At 43.6% G+C, this 19688-nt stretch overlaps 1 protein-coding gene across 1 annotated transcript in view; it reads right to left on the bottom strand.

The window, feature by feature from the left end:
* The window catches only part of Myh13 (myosin heavy chain 13), a 51939-nt gene that overhangs the window by 16058 nt on the left and 16193 nt on the right, over positions 1 to 19688 (bottom strand). Inside the window, exons 15-25 of the mRNA XM_026390554.2 lie at positions 18627 to 18700; positions 18441 to 18528; positions 13575 to 13692; positions 12648 to 12771; positions 11403 to 11539; positions 9668 to 9923; positions 7716 to 7958; positions 5506 to 5682; positions 3419 to 3564; positions 3218 to 3308; positions 1999 to 2388 (exon numbers count right to left, since the gene is read on the bottom strand). Of these exons, the coding sequence (XP_026246339.1) occupies positions 1999 to 2388; positions 3218 to 3308; positions 3419 to 3564; positions 5506 to 5682; positions 7716 to 7958; positions 9668 to 9923; positions 11403 to 11539; positions 12648 to 12771; positions 13575 to 13692; positions 18441 to 18528; positions 18627 to 18700 (1844 nt within the window). The remainder of the gene's footprint in view (positions 1 to 1998; positions 2389 to 3217; positions 3309 to 3418; positions 3565 to 5505; positions 5683 to 7715; positions 7959 to 9667; positions 9924 to 11402; positions 11540 to 12647; positions 12772 to 13574; positions 13693 to 18440; positions 18529 to 18626; positions 18701 to 19688) is intronic.

Here is a 19688-nt window from a genome sequence, read left to right as displayed (position 1 = left end):
GTGGGAGATAATTAGGTCATGAGGAGCCCATCCTCAGAAGGGAGTTATGCTAGTCTTGAGAGATTTAATTAGTTCCCATGAGAATGGATTATTATAAGAAGCCTGGCGCCTGAGTGTCTCTTCTGCATGTGCCTCTCACCACTCTAACATATGCTCCTGCCATTGTGATGCCATCTACCATGGGGCTCTTAGCAGTGCTGAGAAGATGCCAATGCTGTGCCCTTGAACCTTCAGAACTTCGAGCCAAATAAAACCCTTTTCTTTATCAAGTGTCCAGTCTCAGGTATTTTGTTATAGGAATGGAAATGGGCTAAGACAGAAAGTGAGGAAGAAATCAAGAGAAATCACAGGGAAGTCTGAACCATACCCTAAACAGGGATAGAAAGAAGCTCCATAGGAACCACCTCCCCCGACCATTTTTTCTTGATGAATACCCTGACCTTCTGGGAATCCCTCTGTGGAAGACCCACACTTCACTGTTGCTTCTTCTAACCCAGCCAAACAGTTACAAGAATAGCTCAGTACACCTTGAAATGAGGACACTCCTGAACGGAGGAGCACACATAGCTGCTCTTTGAGAGAAGCTTTACCTGAAGTCATATGCAGAGGTGGATTACTATGCAGCTGATGAAGTTAAGCTTCAGGGCACTCATCTGCATGGGCCCCAGAGAATTTAGGGAGCTGCAGTAAGTTTCAGGTGGGGAGGGGGAGCCCTCGAGAGCACAGTGTATTTCTCGGAAGGAAGGAATCTCTGGCAAATGGTCTAATGAGCCCTCAGAAGAAAGGAACCTGTTTTCTGGTTCTCTAATAATCTGCATTTTTTTACTCTAAATAAATACTACCTTTCATATCTAATTTTCATAATTTTGCATACAGTTATCCCTCCTTATCTATGGGTTCCATGTCTTCAGATTTAGCCAACCACAGATTGAAAATATTTTAAAAAATTGCATCCCTACTGAATGTGTATAGTATTTTATTTTTCTTTTCATTATTCCCTAAACAATACACTGTAACAACTATTTACACAGCATGTACATTGTGTTAGGTATTATAAGTAATCTAGAGGTAATTTAAAGTGTATTGGAGTTTGTGCATAAGATATAAGCAATTACTGTGCCATTTTTGCTTGAGAGACTTGAGCTGTGGATTTGATATCCATGAGGGTCTTGGAATCCAATACCCCATAGACACTGAGGGACAGCAACTTTTTTTTTTTTTTTAAAAGAGCCCCAACCCTTCCAAGTTTTATGTGCTTTAATTACCATAAAACCTGGATCCACCCATGCTCATGCTCATAGGCACAACTTCATATTGACAAAGGGGTAAGAAGATGGTGTAGATGCCTATAAATCCCCTATGGTACAATCCATTGATAGGTTAGTTCTAGAACATTCCAGATGGACTGGCGGCTTTCTGTAAGATTCAGGAAGGACCATGCCACTGTGAGGAGTGGTAGATCATTTGGTCAAGCTTGAATGATGCTGTGGTCTGCATGTTTGTGTCCCCCAACTCCCCAATTAACTCAGTTAAAACTGAGTTCCCCGTGCAGTGGAGCTGGGAGGTGAGGCCTTCGACGAGGGATTAGGTCTTGAAGTTCTCACCTTCCTAAGGAATTAGTGTCCTTATCAAAGAAGCCATAGCTAGCTCCCTTCCTCTTCTGCCATTGAGGACAGGGTGGTAAGGTACCATCTTTGAAGCACAGAGTGAGCCCTCACTGGACACTGAATCGGCCGGCACCTTGATTTTTGACTTCCCAGTCTCAGAACTGTGAGCAATAAGTCCGACCCTTAAATAAAGTGTCCTGCCACTTAAATATCTATTGTTTATAAATTACAGCCCAAATGGAGAAGACACACATCTTAAATGAATTTGAGAAACTAAGAGCAAACAGAAGTGGGGGAGAGGGTCTCAGTACAGAATATGCTGTACGTTTGGGGAAATGCCCACGGGACAGAAGAACTTAGACTTAGCTGCCTTACTTGGCCAGTCAGGTACCTTGGACTTGGAGACTGTCTCGATGTTGCTTGCCATGTCATCGATCTCCATCTTTAGCTCACTCTTCTCCTTTTCCAGCTTCTGCTTGACCCTCTGCAGGTTGTCAATCTGCTCCCCGAGTTCGGCCACAGTGTCAGCATGCTTCTTCCTCAGGGTGGCAGCTGTGGCTTCATGCTGCAGGGTGGCCTCCTCCAGGTCCCTCCGCAGTTTCTGGAACTCAGCCTCCCGCTTTTTGTTCATCTCAATCTGGGCTGAAGTGGCTCCACTGGCTTCTTCCAGCCTGTCGCTGATCTCCTCCAGTTCCCTGGCCAGGTCTGAGCGTTGCTTCTCAATCTTGGCTCTGACCGTGTGCTCTGCTTCGATTTCTTCCTCCAGCTCTTCTGTGCGGGCCTAAAAGGGTCAGTGTATCAGGAATGTTGTTTTGGGAGGGAACAACTCACTTTGTGAGGGACTGAGTGATGAGGAATTGGCAGCATGTAGTTAAGAATACATTATAACACTGAGTTAGTGGAACAAAATTGGAAAAAACCTAGGTGTCCATTAATAAGGGAGTGATCAAATCAATTGTGGACTTGCTCTAGAAGTCTGCTGATCCATGCCTACCCACCCTGGATAGCGCCACAGAAAATAATGATCAATGAAATAAGTGAGTTACAGAATGATGTGCTCAGTATGAAAATTTTTATGCTAAAAATGCAAAGAAACAAAATATTGCATAAATATATTCTATATATTTTCTTTGGATCTTAAATGTACACAGATATACTTAGCAAAAAATCCACCAGGATGTACATCTGATTGAAACTGGTAGTTACTCTGAGAAACTCAGAGATCACTGGCTTAGGACAGTGGCAATGCTTCTCTATTAATAACATTTAGTTTTATTGGTCATATATTTTATTCTTTCCAAGGAAATATATGTATGTTACTTAGAAAATTAAAATATTAATTTCAAAAATTAAAACAAAAGTCAGTTGCAGTAGTGCACGCGTGTAGTTCTGAGCTACTCGGGAGGCTGAAGCAGGAGAATCATTTGAGTCCATGAGTTTGAGACCAGGCTGGGCAAAAAAAAAAAAAACAAAAAAAAACAGGACATTTTCTCCAGCTTCCAATAGGAAGAAGAAAAGAAGCTCAAGAACCACAGGGGGAAAGAGCAAACAGGGGTGCAGGGGCACTTGCCAAGGGATTTCTGCAGTTGGGAAGGTTTTGACACTTTTACCTGTAATTCTTTAATCTTCTTTTGCAATTGCAAACTGTGAACTTGTTCATCATCGATTTTGGTTTGTAACTGACTGATTTCAAATTCCTTCCTGCAAGTAGATTTTTTTTAAAAAATAAAAGAACATGAGATACAAGCTTTTTAAGGGTGGGAAAGTTGGCTTTCAAGAGCCAATGGAGAGGTAGAAGATAAAATAGCTACTTCTTCAATTTCTCTTCTGCTTGCTGCTTGTCATTTTCTAGATCCATGATGGACTCCTGGGACATTTTCAGGTCTCCTTCCAGCTTCCTCTTTGCTCGCTCCAGGTCTGCCCGCAGTTTCTTCTCCTGCTCTAGACTGCCCTCGAGCTGGGAAGACATAGGCAGAAAGTATGGAACCCTGCTACCAAAATGAGCTCAGCCCCTTCAGTCAGTGCAGCCACACACCTGGCCCATGGCTTCCTGGGCTCCTGTAGGGTGCTGACCATAAGCACCTACCCTGGAAGGAAGCAAGTCTTCCCCCTCTTCCCTCTTCTTGCAAAGAGAACCCTAGGGGATCCCTTGGTTGGCTCCTGGATGCTTCTTTCAGCCAATTCCCACTTGACCCTTTCTAGGACATATTCCCTGTAGGAGTCTGGCACCCATAGGTGGCTGTTCTTGCCCAGACAGGAACAAATGGGGGATTCTGTGAATGACACATGCAGGTCCAGATTGCACAACATACACCCCCCCCCTGCTTATTCTATGCAACTGTTGGGGGGATTTGGGCAAGGACTTTGTGTGTGTGTGTACAAATAGGCACAGGGAAAGGAGGGAATGGGGGGAAAGCACACCTACTCTGGCCTCAGAAGAATATGAGAGACTTGGAAAAGTTCTAGACATAGTAGTGAAAAAAATTAGAAAACTTCAAACCTGGTTCTCATATTAAGAACAATAATGTCAAGCCGTAGGATCAGCCTAGGTGTTGGTCAGCAGATGAATGGGTAAAGAAAATGTAATATACATACGTGTGTGTGTGCGCGCGCGCGTGCTCACGCATTAATAGGTGTCCATTAATAAGGAACCGATCAAATCAATTGTGGACTTGCTCTAGAAGTCTATGAAGCACTTAAATGCTGATCCTTGCCTACCATGATAGCACCATGGAACATAATGATGAATGAAATAAGTGGAGTTTTACTCAGCCATAAAGAAGAATGAAATTATGTAATTTGCTGGTAAATGGATGGAACTGGAGATCGACATACTAAGTGAAATAAGCCAGACTCAGAAAGTCAAGGGTCAAATGTTGTCTCTCATATGTGGAAATTAAAGAGAGAGAGAGAAAGAGGAATAATAATAATAATAATAATAATAATGGATCTCTGAAAATAAAAGGGAAAAAAGGGAGATCAATGAGACCAATAGAGGAGAGGGAGGGACAAGGGGAAGGTATAGGGAGGGACCAGGGAATGAAATCTACCAAATTCTGCTATGTACGTGTACAAATATACCACAATGGATACTGTTGGATTTATAACCATAAAACACTGGTTAAAATAATAATAATAAAAGCAGAAGTGACCAGCAGAATAGAAGCATAGCAGGGGAGGGAGGGAGAGAGAAAGGGAAGTTAAAGGGAAATGAGCTTGACCAGATTATGTTTTGAGCATGTGGAGATATGGCATGGTGAATCCCCAGTTATATGTAATTGTAATGCACCAAAGTAAATAAATAAATAAATAAACAAACTTTGCTCTGAGAGAGAGAGAGAGAGAGAGAGAGAGAGAGAGAGAGAGACAGAGAGAGAGAATATAAGAATTTACTATGATATGGAATATATTAATTTTCAGAGCCACAAATGGAACTAGTGTTTCTGTGGCTAGGGATTGAACCTAGAACTTTATACACACTTGGCAAGTGCTTTACCCCTGAGCTACACTAGCTCCAAATGGAACTAGTTTTAAATAATTTTAGAACAGGATTGGAGGTTTTGGAACCCAAATGAGCTACAAGTGGATGGTAATAATGATGAAGATGATGATGTAATAATATTAGCAGCCAAGGTCTTACTCAATTTTTCTATGTGATGAATTTTCCATGGAAACCTTGCAAGGTAAAACTATTTGTGACCCCATTCCATAGGGTGAAAATGGAGGTTCACAAGGTTAAGTGACCTGGTCATTATGCCAGAATTGTTTGGGGTCAGGCCAAGGCTGAACCCGGGGTTCTGATTCCAGGACTGGAATCCCCCCTATGATGTTCATCCCCTCTCTTGCCTGCACCTCCACCAGTAACAGTCGCTACAGCATAGGAGTCAGATGCACTTACATCGTCTATTTGCTGTTCCAGCTTGATATTTACTTTGATTAGACCATTAACTTTATCTTCTTCGACCTGCAGATCATCCAGCGTTTGCTGATGGGCTTCCTGTAGTGATTTCTTTTCTTTGGTCAGCTTGGAAATGTTTTCTTCAAGTGCTGTCATTTCTTCAGACAGATTCTTGACCTAGAGAATAACACCACCAATTTAATATTGAAACAATTAAACTCCAAGCTTCCAATAACAAATGTAATTGCTGTGTTGGGCGTGGTGGCGCATGCCTGTAATCCCAGCTGCTCAGGAGGCTGAGGCTGGAGGGTTACAAGTTCAAAGCCAGCTTCAACAACTTAGTGAGAGCCTTTCTCACAATAAAACAATAAAAAGGATGGGATGTGGTTTAGTGATTAAGCATCCCTGATATCAATCCCTGATACAAAAAAAAATGTGATTGTTGTCTCTCTTCCTCTGACTACTGCTTTTTTACTTCCTGGAATTGACAATCTCTCAGTTTTTTTTTTTTTTTTTTTTTTTTTTTTAGGATGGGGGCTCACTATGTTACTTAGGCTGGCCTTAAACTTTTGGGGTCAAGTGATACTGCCTCCGCCTCCCAGTAGCTGGGATAGGAGCATGTGCCACTGTGCCCACACAGTCTCTCAGTTTTTAAAAATTTGCCTTGTTGCTCTCTGATGATATCTCAGATTCTCCCATTAGAATTATTTCTTCAAGGAGCACATAACGAGGGACATTGTTAAAATGCAAATATGCTACCTCTGAAGGGTAACATAGCAATTTATATTCATTCGTAATGTATAATGCATCTGCAGGTATTTGTTAGGTTGGCTGATGGGGGTTTAGAATGAGGCAAGAAGGGAAGGAAAGGCATGAGATATTATGCAAGAAAATCCTGAGGGGAATCTGGTGTTGTTGGGGTGTGTGGTTAGGGCACTTTGCATAGAATTCTAAGGCATTAAATAAAATTGCTTTCCATGTACACATCTTTCAAATCTGAGGTTACCCTTTCTTGACCCATGAGTTGAATCTGGCCCCAAACATATTTTCTTTCATTTACAATTTTTGAAATGTTATCAAATTGGGGGGAAAAAGAAATTTCACATTAAAATCTCAATTTCTGACTTCTTGTGGAAAATTAGAAGCTCTGGCCATGCTGGATAGACATTTCTACCTGATGGTAGTTGGCTGGTGATTAGTCAAGGCTACTATCTGTGGCCAGGGTTCACAGTCTCCACTCATTCCTATCAGTTTCAATTGTCTATCCCACATTGACTCCGATTGTCAACTGCCATTGTCATCTCATATCCAGCAGACCTCAGCCCTTACCCCCTCCTCATGGGTGACCGCTGTGGTGTGAATCATGCATGTGTTTTTACATATCTTTGCCACATGTATATTTCTGTCCTATGTGCATGTTGGATATTCCATTTTTCCTCATATTTCTCCCCACTAGTCCTGGGTATTCATTGTCCATTTTTGATGCCCCGTGTGTGTGCACAAGTCTTTTGCTTCCCAAAGCTGCGTGGTATTCCCTGGTGTGCATCCGTCATGTTCTGCCTCTCTGTTCCCCCAGGGGTGGACCTGGATATTTCCTGCAGCTTCCCACAAGCAATGCTGCTGTAAACCTCCTTGCATATGCTCCTGCTCCAATCATCCTCCTCTTTACAGCGGGAAAGTGGGGACTGGTGAGGAGACGGGGGTGGGGTGGTAGTGGTGGTGCCCACTTTGTCCATCTGTGGACTGGTGGAAGACTTCCTTGGTCTGCACACCTCAGAATCTCTGAGTCGTAGAGTATGTGGTTATAAATTCAATTTTGTAATTCCAAAAGACCTTCCCAAAGGCTGCATCTGTTTATAACCTGCCAGTAATTTATCAGGGTCCCTGTGCCCCACCTCCCTGCCAATCAGTCATTGGTATTATCTAGTTTTCTGCCTCCTTCATGATCTGTCTTGTTTCTCAGGCATTTTGGGTTTGCTATCCCTGTGCTGGGTGCTATGAGCAACAGAGATGAATATGAAACAACCTTCTCTCTTAAGAAAATGCTGGAAGTTTGTGGTACAACAAGGGAGAGTTGAGAAGAGCCTGCAGGTTGGAGAACAAGGCAGAGGGACCTAACTACCCTTCAGCTTGGCTCCTGCTCCAACCTCCCAGCAGGAAAGTGGAGACTGGTGGGGAGCTGGGGGAGGAGTGGTGGCAGTGGTACCCACCTTGTTCTCTGTCGCATGCTTCTCCTTTTCAACTTTTGTCAGGGTCAGCTCCAGGTCATCAATGTCTCTCTTGAGAGAGGAACATTTGTCTTCCAGATTCCTTTTCTTGGCCACCAGGTCAGAATTCATCTCCTCCTCCTCTTCCAGCCTCTCGGTCAGCTCTTTGACTTTGGCTTCCAGTTGGATCTTGCTTTTGATGAGACCCTCACACCGTTCCTCGGCGTCCATCAGATTTTCTGTTTCCTGAAAGTACCAGGTCATTATAAGTTTTCATCAGCCACTTGGCAAGCCTTAGAAGGAAAGGGACTGACCCTCTAAAAGTCCATTTCCTGTATCTACGCCAAGGAGTGGTTGCACGCACACACACACACACACACACACACACACACACACACACGCCTACATATCATCCACATACTCTCTTTTAGACCACCAAGGATATCACTTATTTAAGAGACAGTCACTTAAAGTGACTCAAAAGAGTTCATGGAGTTCCAAGTTCAGTTTATTTTATTGTATTTTATCAGGACTAGGGGTGAAACCCTGGGGCACTCTACTTCTGAGCTACATCCCCAACCCTTTTTATTTTTTTATTTTGAGACAGGGTCTCACTAAATTGCTGGGACTGGCTTTGAACTTACAATCCTTCTTCTCCCAGCCTCTTGAGTTGCTGGGATTACAGATATGTACAGCATTCATTTTAAAGAATAAAGCCTCTAGAAAGTTGTCTGATTATTTCATGTTTCCTAGCGAACAACAGTTGAAAAATAACTCATCTACTCCATATTATCCCACGTTAAGCTAGAATTTTCAAAACATGACTACCTTTTAACTTTCAACACAGAAGTGGTACCTGTGTGTCCTCGGCTGAGCCTCCTCAAGCCACAGAACATTACAATGAAAAACACACAAGAATCAGTGATTTAATAAGTCCATGTACCAGAAGACTCTGCAGTGAATCTCTCAGACAGATGAAGATTACTTAATTCTGTTATTCAACAAAACAGGCTCTATCTTCCCATATAAGAGAATTTTAAAAACTGGACATGCATGGCAGGGAAATGGATAGGAGGAGACCGTCAAGAAAAAACGCAAATATTTATTGCACATCTTTAAACCTCAGGTATGTGCTCCCTGTCGTTCCACAATAGCTATATGAGGTGGGTGTATTACTATTCCTATTTTACAGATGAGAAAACCGAGGCACAAAGAGAAGGGCCTTGTGTTAGGTTACCTTCACTAACAAGTGAAGGATCTGGGATGTAAATGCAGGTGTCTTGCTCCAGAGGTTGTTATCCATTATCCATAGACAATAGGTTGTTATCTCACCCACTGTGACTGGGAAAGTGTTCCTAAAAACTGTACTATACCGATTGGGAAAGTGATAGGGGAGTTGAAAATTCTTGGCAATAAGGCAATAGGCAAAGAAAGTATTGGGGGGTTTATTAAGAAGAAAAACCCACAAATGCCCTAACTTCTGGGAACTGCCAGAATTTGCAAGCTGCAGATGTGGTTTCATTTTTTCCTATTTATTTGATAAAAAAGTGTTCTCTAAAGCAGTTCTGAGTATAATACTTATTGAAAATCATGTGGAAAATGACTCATCTTTGAATTGAATCATCTCATTTGAATGATTTATTTTTATTGATAGGATTTTAAAAGACCTGGTGAACTCCTGACAGATTTTTATTATGAAGACACAAACAGCTCTCATATCTACAGTGAAACACGTCTAACTCTGCTACGGCAGACTGGGAGGGATCAGGGACAGCCCAAGTTCACTTTGCAGACATGATTTCTGGCCTGTGCAGACCTTGGGACCAGCGGCCTGCTTTCTACTGAAATACTCAGTATGACCACTGGGTGGCACCACTGCCTCTTGAATAGACTCCTTAAGGGGCCTCAACGTCCTCCTTTTGAGCGATTTGCATTTTCAGAGAGGATGTACTTACAGACTGGACCTGCAACTGGAGGTCATTCTTTTCCTGCAGCAGGGAGACCATTTTCTCCTCCAGCTCCTTCCGCCGAGCCTCAGATTTGGCCAGGTCTTCTTTGGCCTTCTCAAAGTCCTCCTTCATGGTAGCCATCTCCTTCTCTGCCTCTGCACTCTTCAGCAAAGGCTTGATTTTAAAGAAGAGGTTCATCCAGGGCCAGTGCTTGACATTCATAAAAGAGCGGATGTTGTACTGGATGCAAAAGATGGAGTCCCTGTGCATTGGTTAGGACTCCAATTAATAAACCCCAGCAAGACCTCGTCTGCCTCAACCCCCGCTTGCCCTCAAAGGACCCCAGGATCTGCATCCTTCCTGGTTGAATGGGAAGGAAGTACAGCCATGCTTCGAAGACCCTGTGGTTCCAGAGTAGCTCTGCAAATGAGGGGCACAGGACAGAGCATGTGTAAAGGTTGGAAAGAAGAGAAGGCACAGGGCCATTTGTGGATCTCGCTTTGCCTGGCTGCCTGCTGCACCACCCTGTTGAAAATCCTTTACCTGAGATCATCGGTGGACGCCTAGTGGCCAATGCCATCAGCACATTTATTCAGACGATTGGGTCTTTCTCCCGCATTTGAATTATTAATCAAATCTCACTTCTTTGGAACTCCTTCTGCCTTTGATTTGCTGCTTTGTAGTATTTTGACATACAGACCTCCTCTTCCTGCTGAAGCATTGGTAGAACCCCATGACCTGTTTTAGTTGTCTCTTAGCCTCTTGCCCTGGGGGAAATGATTTGTTTTCCTAATTTTGATTGTTGCCTATGTCCCTGCATGTTCTACACGGCTTCATAGTAATATACATAAGTGCCTAAAAATGTATTTATGTCTCCATTGAACTGGTTCTTCTTTTGGAATATCTATACTTTATTTCCATGCAAGCTTCCATTGGCTTCACCAAACTGGATGCCTGGTGTATTCCTAGCACATGGTGGAGGTCCACTGTTAGATCTACACCGGAAGACCAAGCTGCCACCCAAGTTCTGCTTTCCCTAATGCCCTCACATAACCAGTCATCTATGCTGCTTTTCTTTTCGTTGAATTATCCAAGCAATTAGACTCTTAAATATTTCCTTATTCCATGCCCTCCTCTCCCACCCATAGACTAAAGCTCAATTCAGGTCCTTGTCTCTTTAATTTGGACTTCCACTACAGTCGGGGTCATGATCCCTTCCATCCCCTCAGGTTCACTCTCTTCCCAGCTGCTAGAGTGACCTGATCCCCTCACTCATCTCCTTATGTTCCTTCTGGAGCTTCCCCATCAACCAGAGGATGGGGACCCTCGCTATCTGCCTGATTCAGTGCTCCAATAACAGTGACCTGCTTGTTGGTGTCCCTTCCAGATCATATTTTAAAACAGGTTATGCAAAACTTTTTCCAGAGGAGAAAAACAATTCGTGCTGACCCATTTATGCCAACTCCAAAGCCCCAAGCATTTTTGGGGGGGGCTTGCTTGTGTCAGGTCCCCACTCCCCTGACTATAACATTGCACTTGTGTTAAAATTGGTCATGCCCATGTCTGCTTCCCCCCTCCTCCATGAGCTGCTGGAAGACAGGGTTCATTTCTGTATGAGATTGCTGCTCTGGAAATGTTGGTCAAATGAATGAAGGAGAGTCTCCCAGCAATAAAAGCAGGAAGTAACAACCAGCTGCTATGTGGGACGGGCAGGGTAACACAGAGGGAGAGTCTGCATCACCTCCTCTCCATCATCTTCTTAAACTCCAACCGCATCAGGTACCCCCTGCACACGGCCTGCGTGCGTGTCATCAGGGTCACCAGCTTCTCGTCTCTCATCTCCTCCAAAAGTCCCAGGAGTCCAGCTTTGAAAAATACCTGTATTCAAAGAGAGATGACCCCTGCTTTGTCTTCAGCAGGTGGTCAACTGAGTCTCTTGAGGGAGCCTATGTCTACCCAAGCCCACTCCTGGACTCTCATCAGAGTTCTGGGTTGGAACCGGCGGCAGTTTAGCCTCTAAGACTTTTTCCCCACTGACTCTGGTCTCTGTAGCTGCACCTTTGGGGCAGAGAGCTAACCTGTCCTAAAGTAGGTTCCAGACCCACCAACTCATATGGATCAGTTCTGTCAGAGCTTATGCTCAGACAGTAAAAATGAGTTCAGAATAATCACACTAGTGCAACTGCACCCAGATGAGGTCTCCTCCTCTCCCTGCCCATCAACAAAGGTGGGTCTCACTCGTCCCCTGCACCAACTGTATGCAGTGGCAGAACTTACTCCATCTCCATGGCAGCCTAGGAAATAGAGTACTCTGTGGACCATCTGAGGACCCCAGCCTGCCTCTTTCCAGGAGGGGGATCTTTGGAGTCAGGCCAGGACTGAAAGCCAGCCTTTGCCACTCAGTGGTTCCTATCTGACTTACCTCTCCATGTGACCTTGAGCATTGTCCTTGTCCTTGCCTTCCTGCCCTTACCCTGCATTTCTTCTGCCCTCCCAAGAACCAGAGGAGGCAGGTGCCATCCTAATCACCATGCCCCCTCTCTCACCGGTTATTATAAGAAGAATGAAATACGTATGGAAGGACTGATAACACATGTGCTCAATAACTAGCATCCATTTTATTGGTGATGATTACTCTGCTCAAACCCCCACTGTCTCTGGGATCTTCTATGTTCTCTTCTGTCAGTTGCTCTTTCTCTCCCTTTAAGAGTCTCTCTTCTCGTCTCCCTCTAGGACATCAAAGCTCCCCATTGCTATTCACTGGGGCTTCCAATCTCAGCTTCTACTTACTTCAAGACCAATGTGGAGAGAAAACCTTCTATTCCTAACCACAGAGCTTCCTTTATCTGGGCTTCAGATAAGGGATGACCAGGTGGATCAGAAGAGGAAAGAGACTCTTTCCTCCAACCAACTAACAAGCAGTTAGAACTGTGGGTTCCCTGAGGTATTGGGGGTGTGGTGGGATTCCAGCTCCACCTGTTCTCACCTTGGTGTGACCAAACCGGAACTGTTCCCGGTCCACGTCAATAGAGTTCAGGAGCTTCTCTGAAGCATTTTTGCTGTCAATAAACTGCCCCTCTGGGATGGCACTGGCATTGAGGATCCGATACCTAAAGAAAGGTGACAGCACATCTTAAATGGATTCAACTCCCAGAATGGTCCCATGCTTGAGACCAGGGCTTCTAGAACCTTCTGTTCCAGCCTTAGGAGGAAGTAGGATACTATCAGCTGCTCTGGGAGAGGGAGATATTTAGGGGTTGATACTAGGGCCATGGTAGAGAGATAAAAGCATAAAGGAAGCCCAGCAAGCGCACACAGAGCTGGACTTTTGCTTTCAGAGGCAATGGTTCCTATCTAATTTAAAAGAGCCTTGAAATCAGCTGTGACCTACAGACCTCAGTTCTCCTACCTCTAGAGGGTCCCAGCTCCTCCTCTACTCTGGACATGGGCTTAACTCCCAGGCCCAGAAGAGAGGAGGAGAGAGGTGGTCTGGAGCAGTGGCTCTTAACAGGGGCAATTTGGTCCCCAGGGATGTCTGAAGAAATATTTGATTGTCATAGCTTGAGGGTAAGAGCTGTGGGTTTGCCACCAGCATGTTGGGCAGAGGCCAGGAATGTTGCTAAAGTCCTACAATGCACAGGACAGTCCCTTAATTACCTAGCTCCCAATGTCCATAGTGTGGAGGTTGAGTCACTGTAGTCTAGAGTCACAAGCTAGAGAGCTCTGGCCTTGGGACCATTTAGGGCAGGCCCAGCACTCATTTTGAACATGGGATCATCCCCTAGCAAAAGGCAAAGTCCATAAGAACCCCAGGAGGCTTGTGAGTTCCCCAACTACCCAACCCAAGGAATGCTTTTAGGGAGAGCAAAAGGTGCCCTCAAATGGCGACAGATGCAAAGACAAGGTAACCTACCTCTGTTTGAAGTCAGCATAGAGAATCCTGCTGGGGAATCCTTTCCTGCAAATCCGGATGCCCTCAAGAACCCCATTACAGCGCAGCTGGTGCATGACCAGGTAGTGGTCCATCACACCTGGGAAGAGAACATTCTAAGGGATGCCTGTGGCTTTTTCATTGTTCAGCTCCTTTTACTTTTTTGTTTTCTTTTTGTTTTTGTCGTTGTTATTGCAGTAGAGAGGATTGAACACAAGGGTATCCACCAATGAGCTGTATCTCCAGGTCTTTTGTATTTTTTTTTTAATTTTGAGACAGAGTCTTGCCAATTTTTCCAGGTTGATCTAAAACTTGCAGTCCTTTCTGCAAAACCTCCGGAGTTTCATAGCTCATTGTTCATCCTGGATGATCCAAGGCACCAGGAGCCACTCCCAAACACCCAGATTTCACTAGAGGTAATGCCAGCTTTAAGACGGGGGTTGAAGGTGGCTAAAACCTGCTAACAAGTTCCGGTCTCTTTGGGAGACTCTGGCACCCACAACCATAGGAATGAGAGCCAACAGTTTGATCTTTACTCTGCTTATGGCTCTGGATTCTAGTGAGGCTCTCAGAGAGGGCACACTAGGTATGGAGTGGTTACTGAGCTTCCCGTTAGATACCTTGAAATCCCTTCCTGCCTCTACACTATACAGATTTGTCTTTAGTGAGAGAAGGGAGCAGGCTGAATTCAGGGTGGGTGATCATCAGTCAATCGCTTCACACCTGCCCTGGGAAGCGGGGGTGACGACTAAAACTTGCACTGAAGAAGAGAAAACAGAAGGACAAATCCCCATGGGGGAGGTACCATGGCCACTCTTGGTAATCAGCCTAGGTCAGACACAAATCAAACTGGGGCTGAGAACACTCTGACTTGGGGCTCTGTGAGGAGTTACAGGTGAGGTACCATGGTGACATGATGGCTTCTCTTTTTAAAATATGTTTTATTTGTTCTTATTAGTTATACCTGATAACATCATTTTGACATTATACATATATGGAGTATAACTTCCCATTCTTCTGGTTGTTCATGATGTGGAATTACATTGGTCTTGTAATCATACATGCCTGTAGAAAAGTAATGTCTGATTCATTCCACTGTCTTTCCTATTCCTATTCCCCCTCCCTTCCCTTCATTCCCCTTTGTCTAATCCAAAGCACTTCTATTCTTACCTACCACCCTCTCCCCTTCTGTGAGTTAGCAACCACATATCAGAGAACACATTCGGCCTTTGGATTTTTGGGATTGGCATATTTCACTTAGCATGATATTCTCCAGTTCCAACATGACAGCTTCTTAACAAGGGCTTCCTAAATTGCTGGGGAGGGTGTGGCTAAAGCTGGCTTTGACTTAACCTTATGAAAACTTCTGGAATGCTACAAGCTTCCCTGGTGGCTGTGAGGAGAGATCATTATACAATTTCTAAGGCTTTGCTAGAGCAGCACTGTCTGATACAGCAGTTATTAGCCATGTGGGCCTATTTACATCTGAATTCATTAGCATTAAAAATTCATTTTCTTAGTTGCACTTAGTCCACATTCACATAACTAATGGCTACCATATTGGACAGTGCAGATATTGAACATTTCTATCCTTCCCAAAGGTTCAATTGGACAGTGATTCCCTAGAGAAAAAATTGGTTAAGACCAAATAGAAATTGTATCAGAAATTCAGACAATCACTGATGTAGACAGAACCTTAAACATCATCTGGTCCACCCCTCAGTAATTCTCAGATGATGATTCCTGCTGGTTCAAATCCCTGCTGTGCTATTTACTGGCTATGTGAACCAGGGACTTTCTGTGCCTCAATTTCTTCACTTGAAAAATACTGAGTATCTGCTTTAAAAGGCTGTTGTGAAGATTAAGGGGAAGAAGATGTAAAGAGGTTAAAATAGCCCCTGACACACTGTAGGGGGCTTCACGGACACTTGTCCTTGTGATTTGCCACAACCGCGCATGGTCAAAGGCAAGGCTAAGCCCTACATCTCTACAAGAGCCAGGAGCAGGGAGAAAAGGCACAGGTAGAGGTCAATGATCCTTCTAGAACCAAAAGAAAAGGACCATCATTTGATGATGGGGAGACCAGAGCAGCCATGTTGCTTGCCAAGCCGTGCACCTATTGTATACTGTGTGCACTTGGTGGTGGAGAGAGAGAGGAGGGACGGAGGACAGGGCCTAATCTCCACAGAACCTGGGGGAGACTGAGGCCTGGAGAAGTGAAAGGCTTTGCAAGGTAGTTGGCAGATCGAAGACTGGACCCTCTGTATGTTTCCTCCCAGCCCTGTCTGAGTTGTTTTCTAGCAGGTCCTGAAAAGTCCTCATTTGTTTTGGTACAAATTTCCAGAACTTCTAAAATGTTCCTTGTGCCACCGCCTCCTTCTTCTCATGTTACCAACTCCTGAAGATTTTTCCTTTTTATCCTCCCTCACTTTTTACTTCCCTCTCACTCTTTTCTCCTCCCATCTCACCCTTCCCCAGGCAGTTGCATGACATCCATGATATCCATTTTATAATTTTTGGCATCTCAGGGGATCTGCTAACCAGGAAAAGATTGCCCCTTCTGTAGCTAGTGAATTCTTAGCTAATGACTCCTTGTTAAACTAGCCTTTCATATGCAAAGCAACTAATTCAAAGCCCTTACCTTCCAAACTGTCCTTATTCAGCTCTCACACTCTGAGACCTTATGCCTCTGTCCTAATCATACAGCAGCAAGACATCTGGGGCAGTTCATACACCTTGAAGCCTGATGCAATTATTCGGGTCTATCCAATCCTAAACCAGCTTAGCCTGTTGACATCGACTCACCTATTCTTTTCCATGAAAATCACAATAAAGTCTCTTATCTGAGATTTTCCCCTTGCTCTTCTTGCCCCTCACCTGGCCCTTGTCCTTCCCTTCCTGACCTTACAGGGTGAACCCCCTACCTTGGGAATTGCAGTGACAAACCATCTTTTCAGGACTCTCCTAATCTGTTGGCCTCACCATACTTGAATAATAGTCAAATCCACATTTTAAAACAGCACACACCTGGATAGTCCCAGGCTTGTCACAAGAAGAGAGTCAGAGAGGGAGGCAGCAGCCCTGCTTCCTAGGGGTTCCTGTTTCTGATCCCATGAAGCCCTGAGAGGCTGTAAAAGAACAACTAGAAAGAACCACATGTGCTTGTGGATGGGGAGGAAGTTGGAGATTTGGTCTTGGACTGTGGCTTTCAGTCCCAGCTCTGAGTGCCCTGGGGTGAAGCACTGGAATCCCAGGGTCTTTAGTGTGACCTCTTCTAGGAAATGAAGGGGTGGCACTAAGTGCTTTCTGAGGTGTCTCCCAGGCTATCTACCATAGCAGGGTGTTAGTCTCTTTCCAGACAAGGAAATGAAAACAGAGCCACGCCAGAGCAAAGGGGAAACAGAGAGGAAACGACAGATTTCCCTAGAATTGACCTTCTGAAAGAAAAGGTAAGCCATTGGCACAGTTTGGAATTCCCAGAGGTCAATCCATTCCTGTATCTGTTGATACTTGAAGGCCATCTGATCTCTCCACTCACTTGTGATGTGAAAGAGGCGAGTGTTTTATCATGAGCGAGCGTTGGGTATAGAAGGACTTCACTGTGTATAGACTCCCTCACAGACACAGCTCTTTGTGATAATAGTTGTTCTCTTTGAGACAAAGGACCCCTAGAGACAGCTATACTCTACTAAGTGTGAGCTGGGCCTGGGTGACAATTAGGGTCCTACTTTAGTGCACGATGTTCTCTATCTAGATTTATATGGTCTCTTATTCTCAGTTCTCATTTTTAAAGTGGAGGTAATCACATGTATCTGTTTCGAGGATGAGAGATCATTTAATAAGGTGGCTGACATACACTACAGGATAAAAACCAAAAATCTGTTGTGATTGATGCTGTTTTTATGATGGGATACCAAAGACAATTATTTGCCAAATGCAAATGATTCTTTACTTTAGGATAAAAGAGGCCAATAGAGCCCTTCAAGAATCTTATGAGAGCTATGGATGAAATGTGTCTATACACATACATACAATGCTTGGGATATGATTTCATGGTAGGGGCACTAGAAAAAAAAATATAAGATGCCTTGTTGAATTTGAATTTCAAATATAAAATGAATAATTTTTAATATTTAAATTAAATAAATTATATATATATATATATATATCCCAAACATTGCATGGGTCACATAAGTATTTTTGTGTGGAGGGGTTGTGGTGCTGGGGATTGAATTCAGGGATGCTATACCACTGAGCTACATCCACAGACTTTTTAAATTTTGAGACAGAGTTTTGCTAAGTTGTTCAGGCTGGTCTCAAACTTATGATCCTTCTGCCTCAGCATCCCGAATTGCTGGATTACAGGCATGTACCACTGCACCTAGCAGCCATTTTTGAATTATTTATCTGAAATCCATATGTAGTAGAATGAAATTTAATCCTTATCTGTCACCCTGCACAAAACTCGACTCAAAGTGGATCAAAGACCTAGAAATTAGACCAGAAACTCTGCACATACTAGAAGAAAATGTAGGCCCAAACTATTGGAACACATTGGCTCAGGAACCAACTTCCCTAACAAGACTCCTAAAGTGCAAGAAGTAAAATCAATATTCAGTAAATGGGATGGCATTAAGCTCAAAAGCTTCTTCACAGCAAATGAAACTAGAATTTAAAATGGCATCCAGTGTTTTAATTTACAAGTCAGGTAACCTGATTTAACAAACTCATTTGAGAAGTGATAAAGACTATAACCCTTTCCCTACACACATGCACAGAATTTTATGTACATTTTAGGAAGTTCTGCCCGGTTCGATAAATGCTCTGCAAGATGGGGCTGCTACTCACCAGGAGTCTTGGTCTCATTGGGAATCAGACATCGTACAAAGTGAGGGTGAGTGCTCCGTAAGTTGGTCATCAATTTGTTTAAATTTTCCTGGGATACAAACCAAAAAAAACAAGCCCATTTATTTCAGCACATGTCATTTTCACCAGGCAGAATAACTGCAATGTGGAAGTTGCCAAAACACGAACCCTGAACACGGCTGACACCGTCTGGAAAGAGGATCCCTTCTTCTTCCCGCCTTTCTTGCTTCCCCCGGAGTCACCTGGAGGCAGACAGGGAAGGGCATGTCAGAGGCAGCCCAGAGAACACAGTGGTGGACTCTCCAATCACCTCTTTCAAGTCCAAAAACAGGAGCTTTGGTTTTCTTTTGACTTAACAGACTTAAATTGTTTTGTTTGATTTTTAAAAATAATAATTTTTTAGTTGTAGTTGGACACAATACTTTTATTTTATTTATTTATATGTGGAGCTGAGGATAGAACCCAGGGCCTTGCATGTGCTAGGTGAGCGCTCAACCCCTGAGCCACAACCCCAGCCCCTTGTTTGATTTTTTAAAAGATGCTTTTAAACTGTCCAGATTTGGGAAAGCTCAACTTTATACCCATTGATGGGGTGGGGAGGGTGCATGTGAGTGGCATTTTACTTTAATAATAACTTAAGACTCTCAGAACAGAAGATTGGTCTCTTACCTTTAGAGGTTAGACATGAAATCAGACTGACTAATTGGCAAGATTTAGATGTGGGCTAAATATGAAAGTGAGCCATTCAGAAAAAGTAGACCAAATATCACTGACTCCAAATTCAGATAGCAAATTGGGTTATTTCTTTTAGAAAGAAGAAAATTTGACTAGTAGAATATTATTGGCTTACTTTTATTACCTTCAGTTACTTTCTTATTAAGAAGTAATGACTAATTATTGTGATTTATTTTTTTTAAATATATTTTTTAAATTTTTTAGTTGTAGTTGAACACAATATCTTTATTTTATCTATCTATTTTTATGTGGTGCTGAGGATCGAACCCAGGGCCCCACCTGTGCTAGGTAAGAGCTCTACCGCTAAGCCACAACCCCAGCCCCGTGATTTCTTTCTTGAGTTGACATCCTTTTATTCCAGATTTTTTGTTTAGCTCTTTCTCTTTTTCCTTCCTTCCTTCCTTCTTTCTTTCTTACCTTTCTGGCAGTACTGAGAATTGAACCCAGGTCCTTTCACCCACTAGGCAAGGGCTGTACATCCTCAGTTCCCCTGTT

This window comes from Urocitellus parryii, chromosome 7 (genome assembly GCF_045843805.1).
Source record: "Urocitellus parryii isolate mUroPar1 chromosome 7, mUroPar1.hap1, whole genome shotgun sequence".
NCBI classification, from domain to species: Eukaryota; Metazoa; Chordata; class Mammalia; order Rodentia; family Sciuridae; genus Urocitellus; species Urocitellus parryii.
This window is presented reverse-complemented; position numbering and strand designations above follow the sequence as displayed.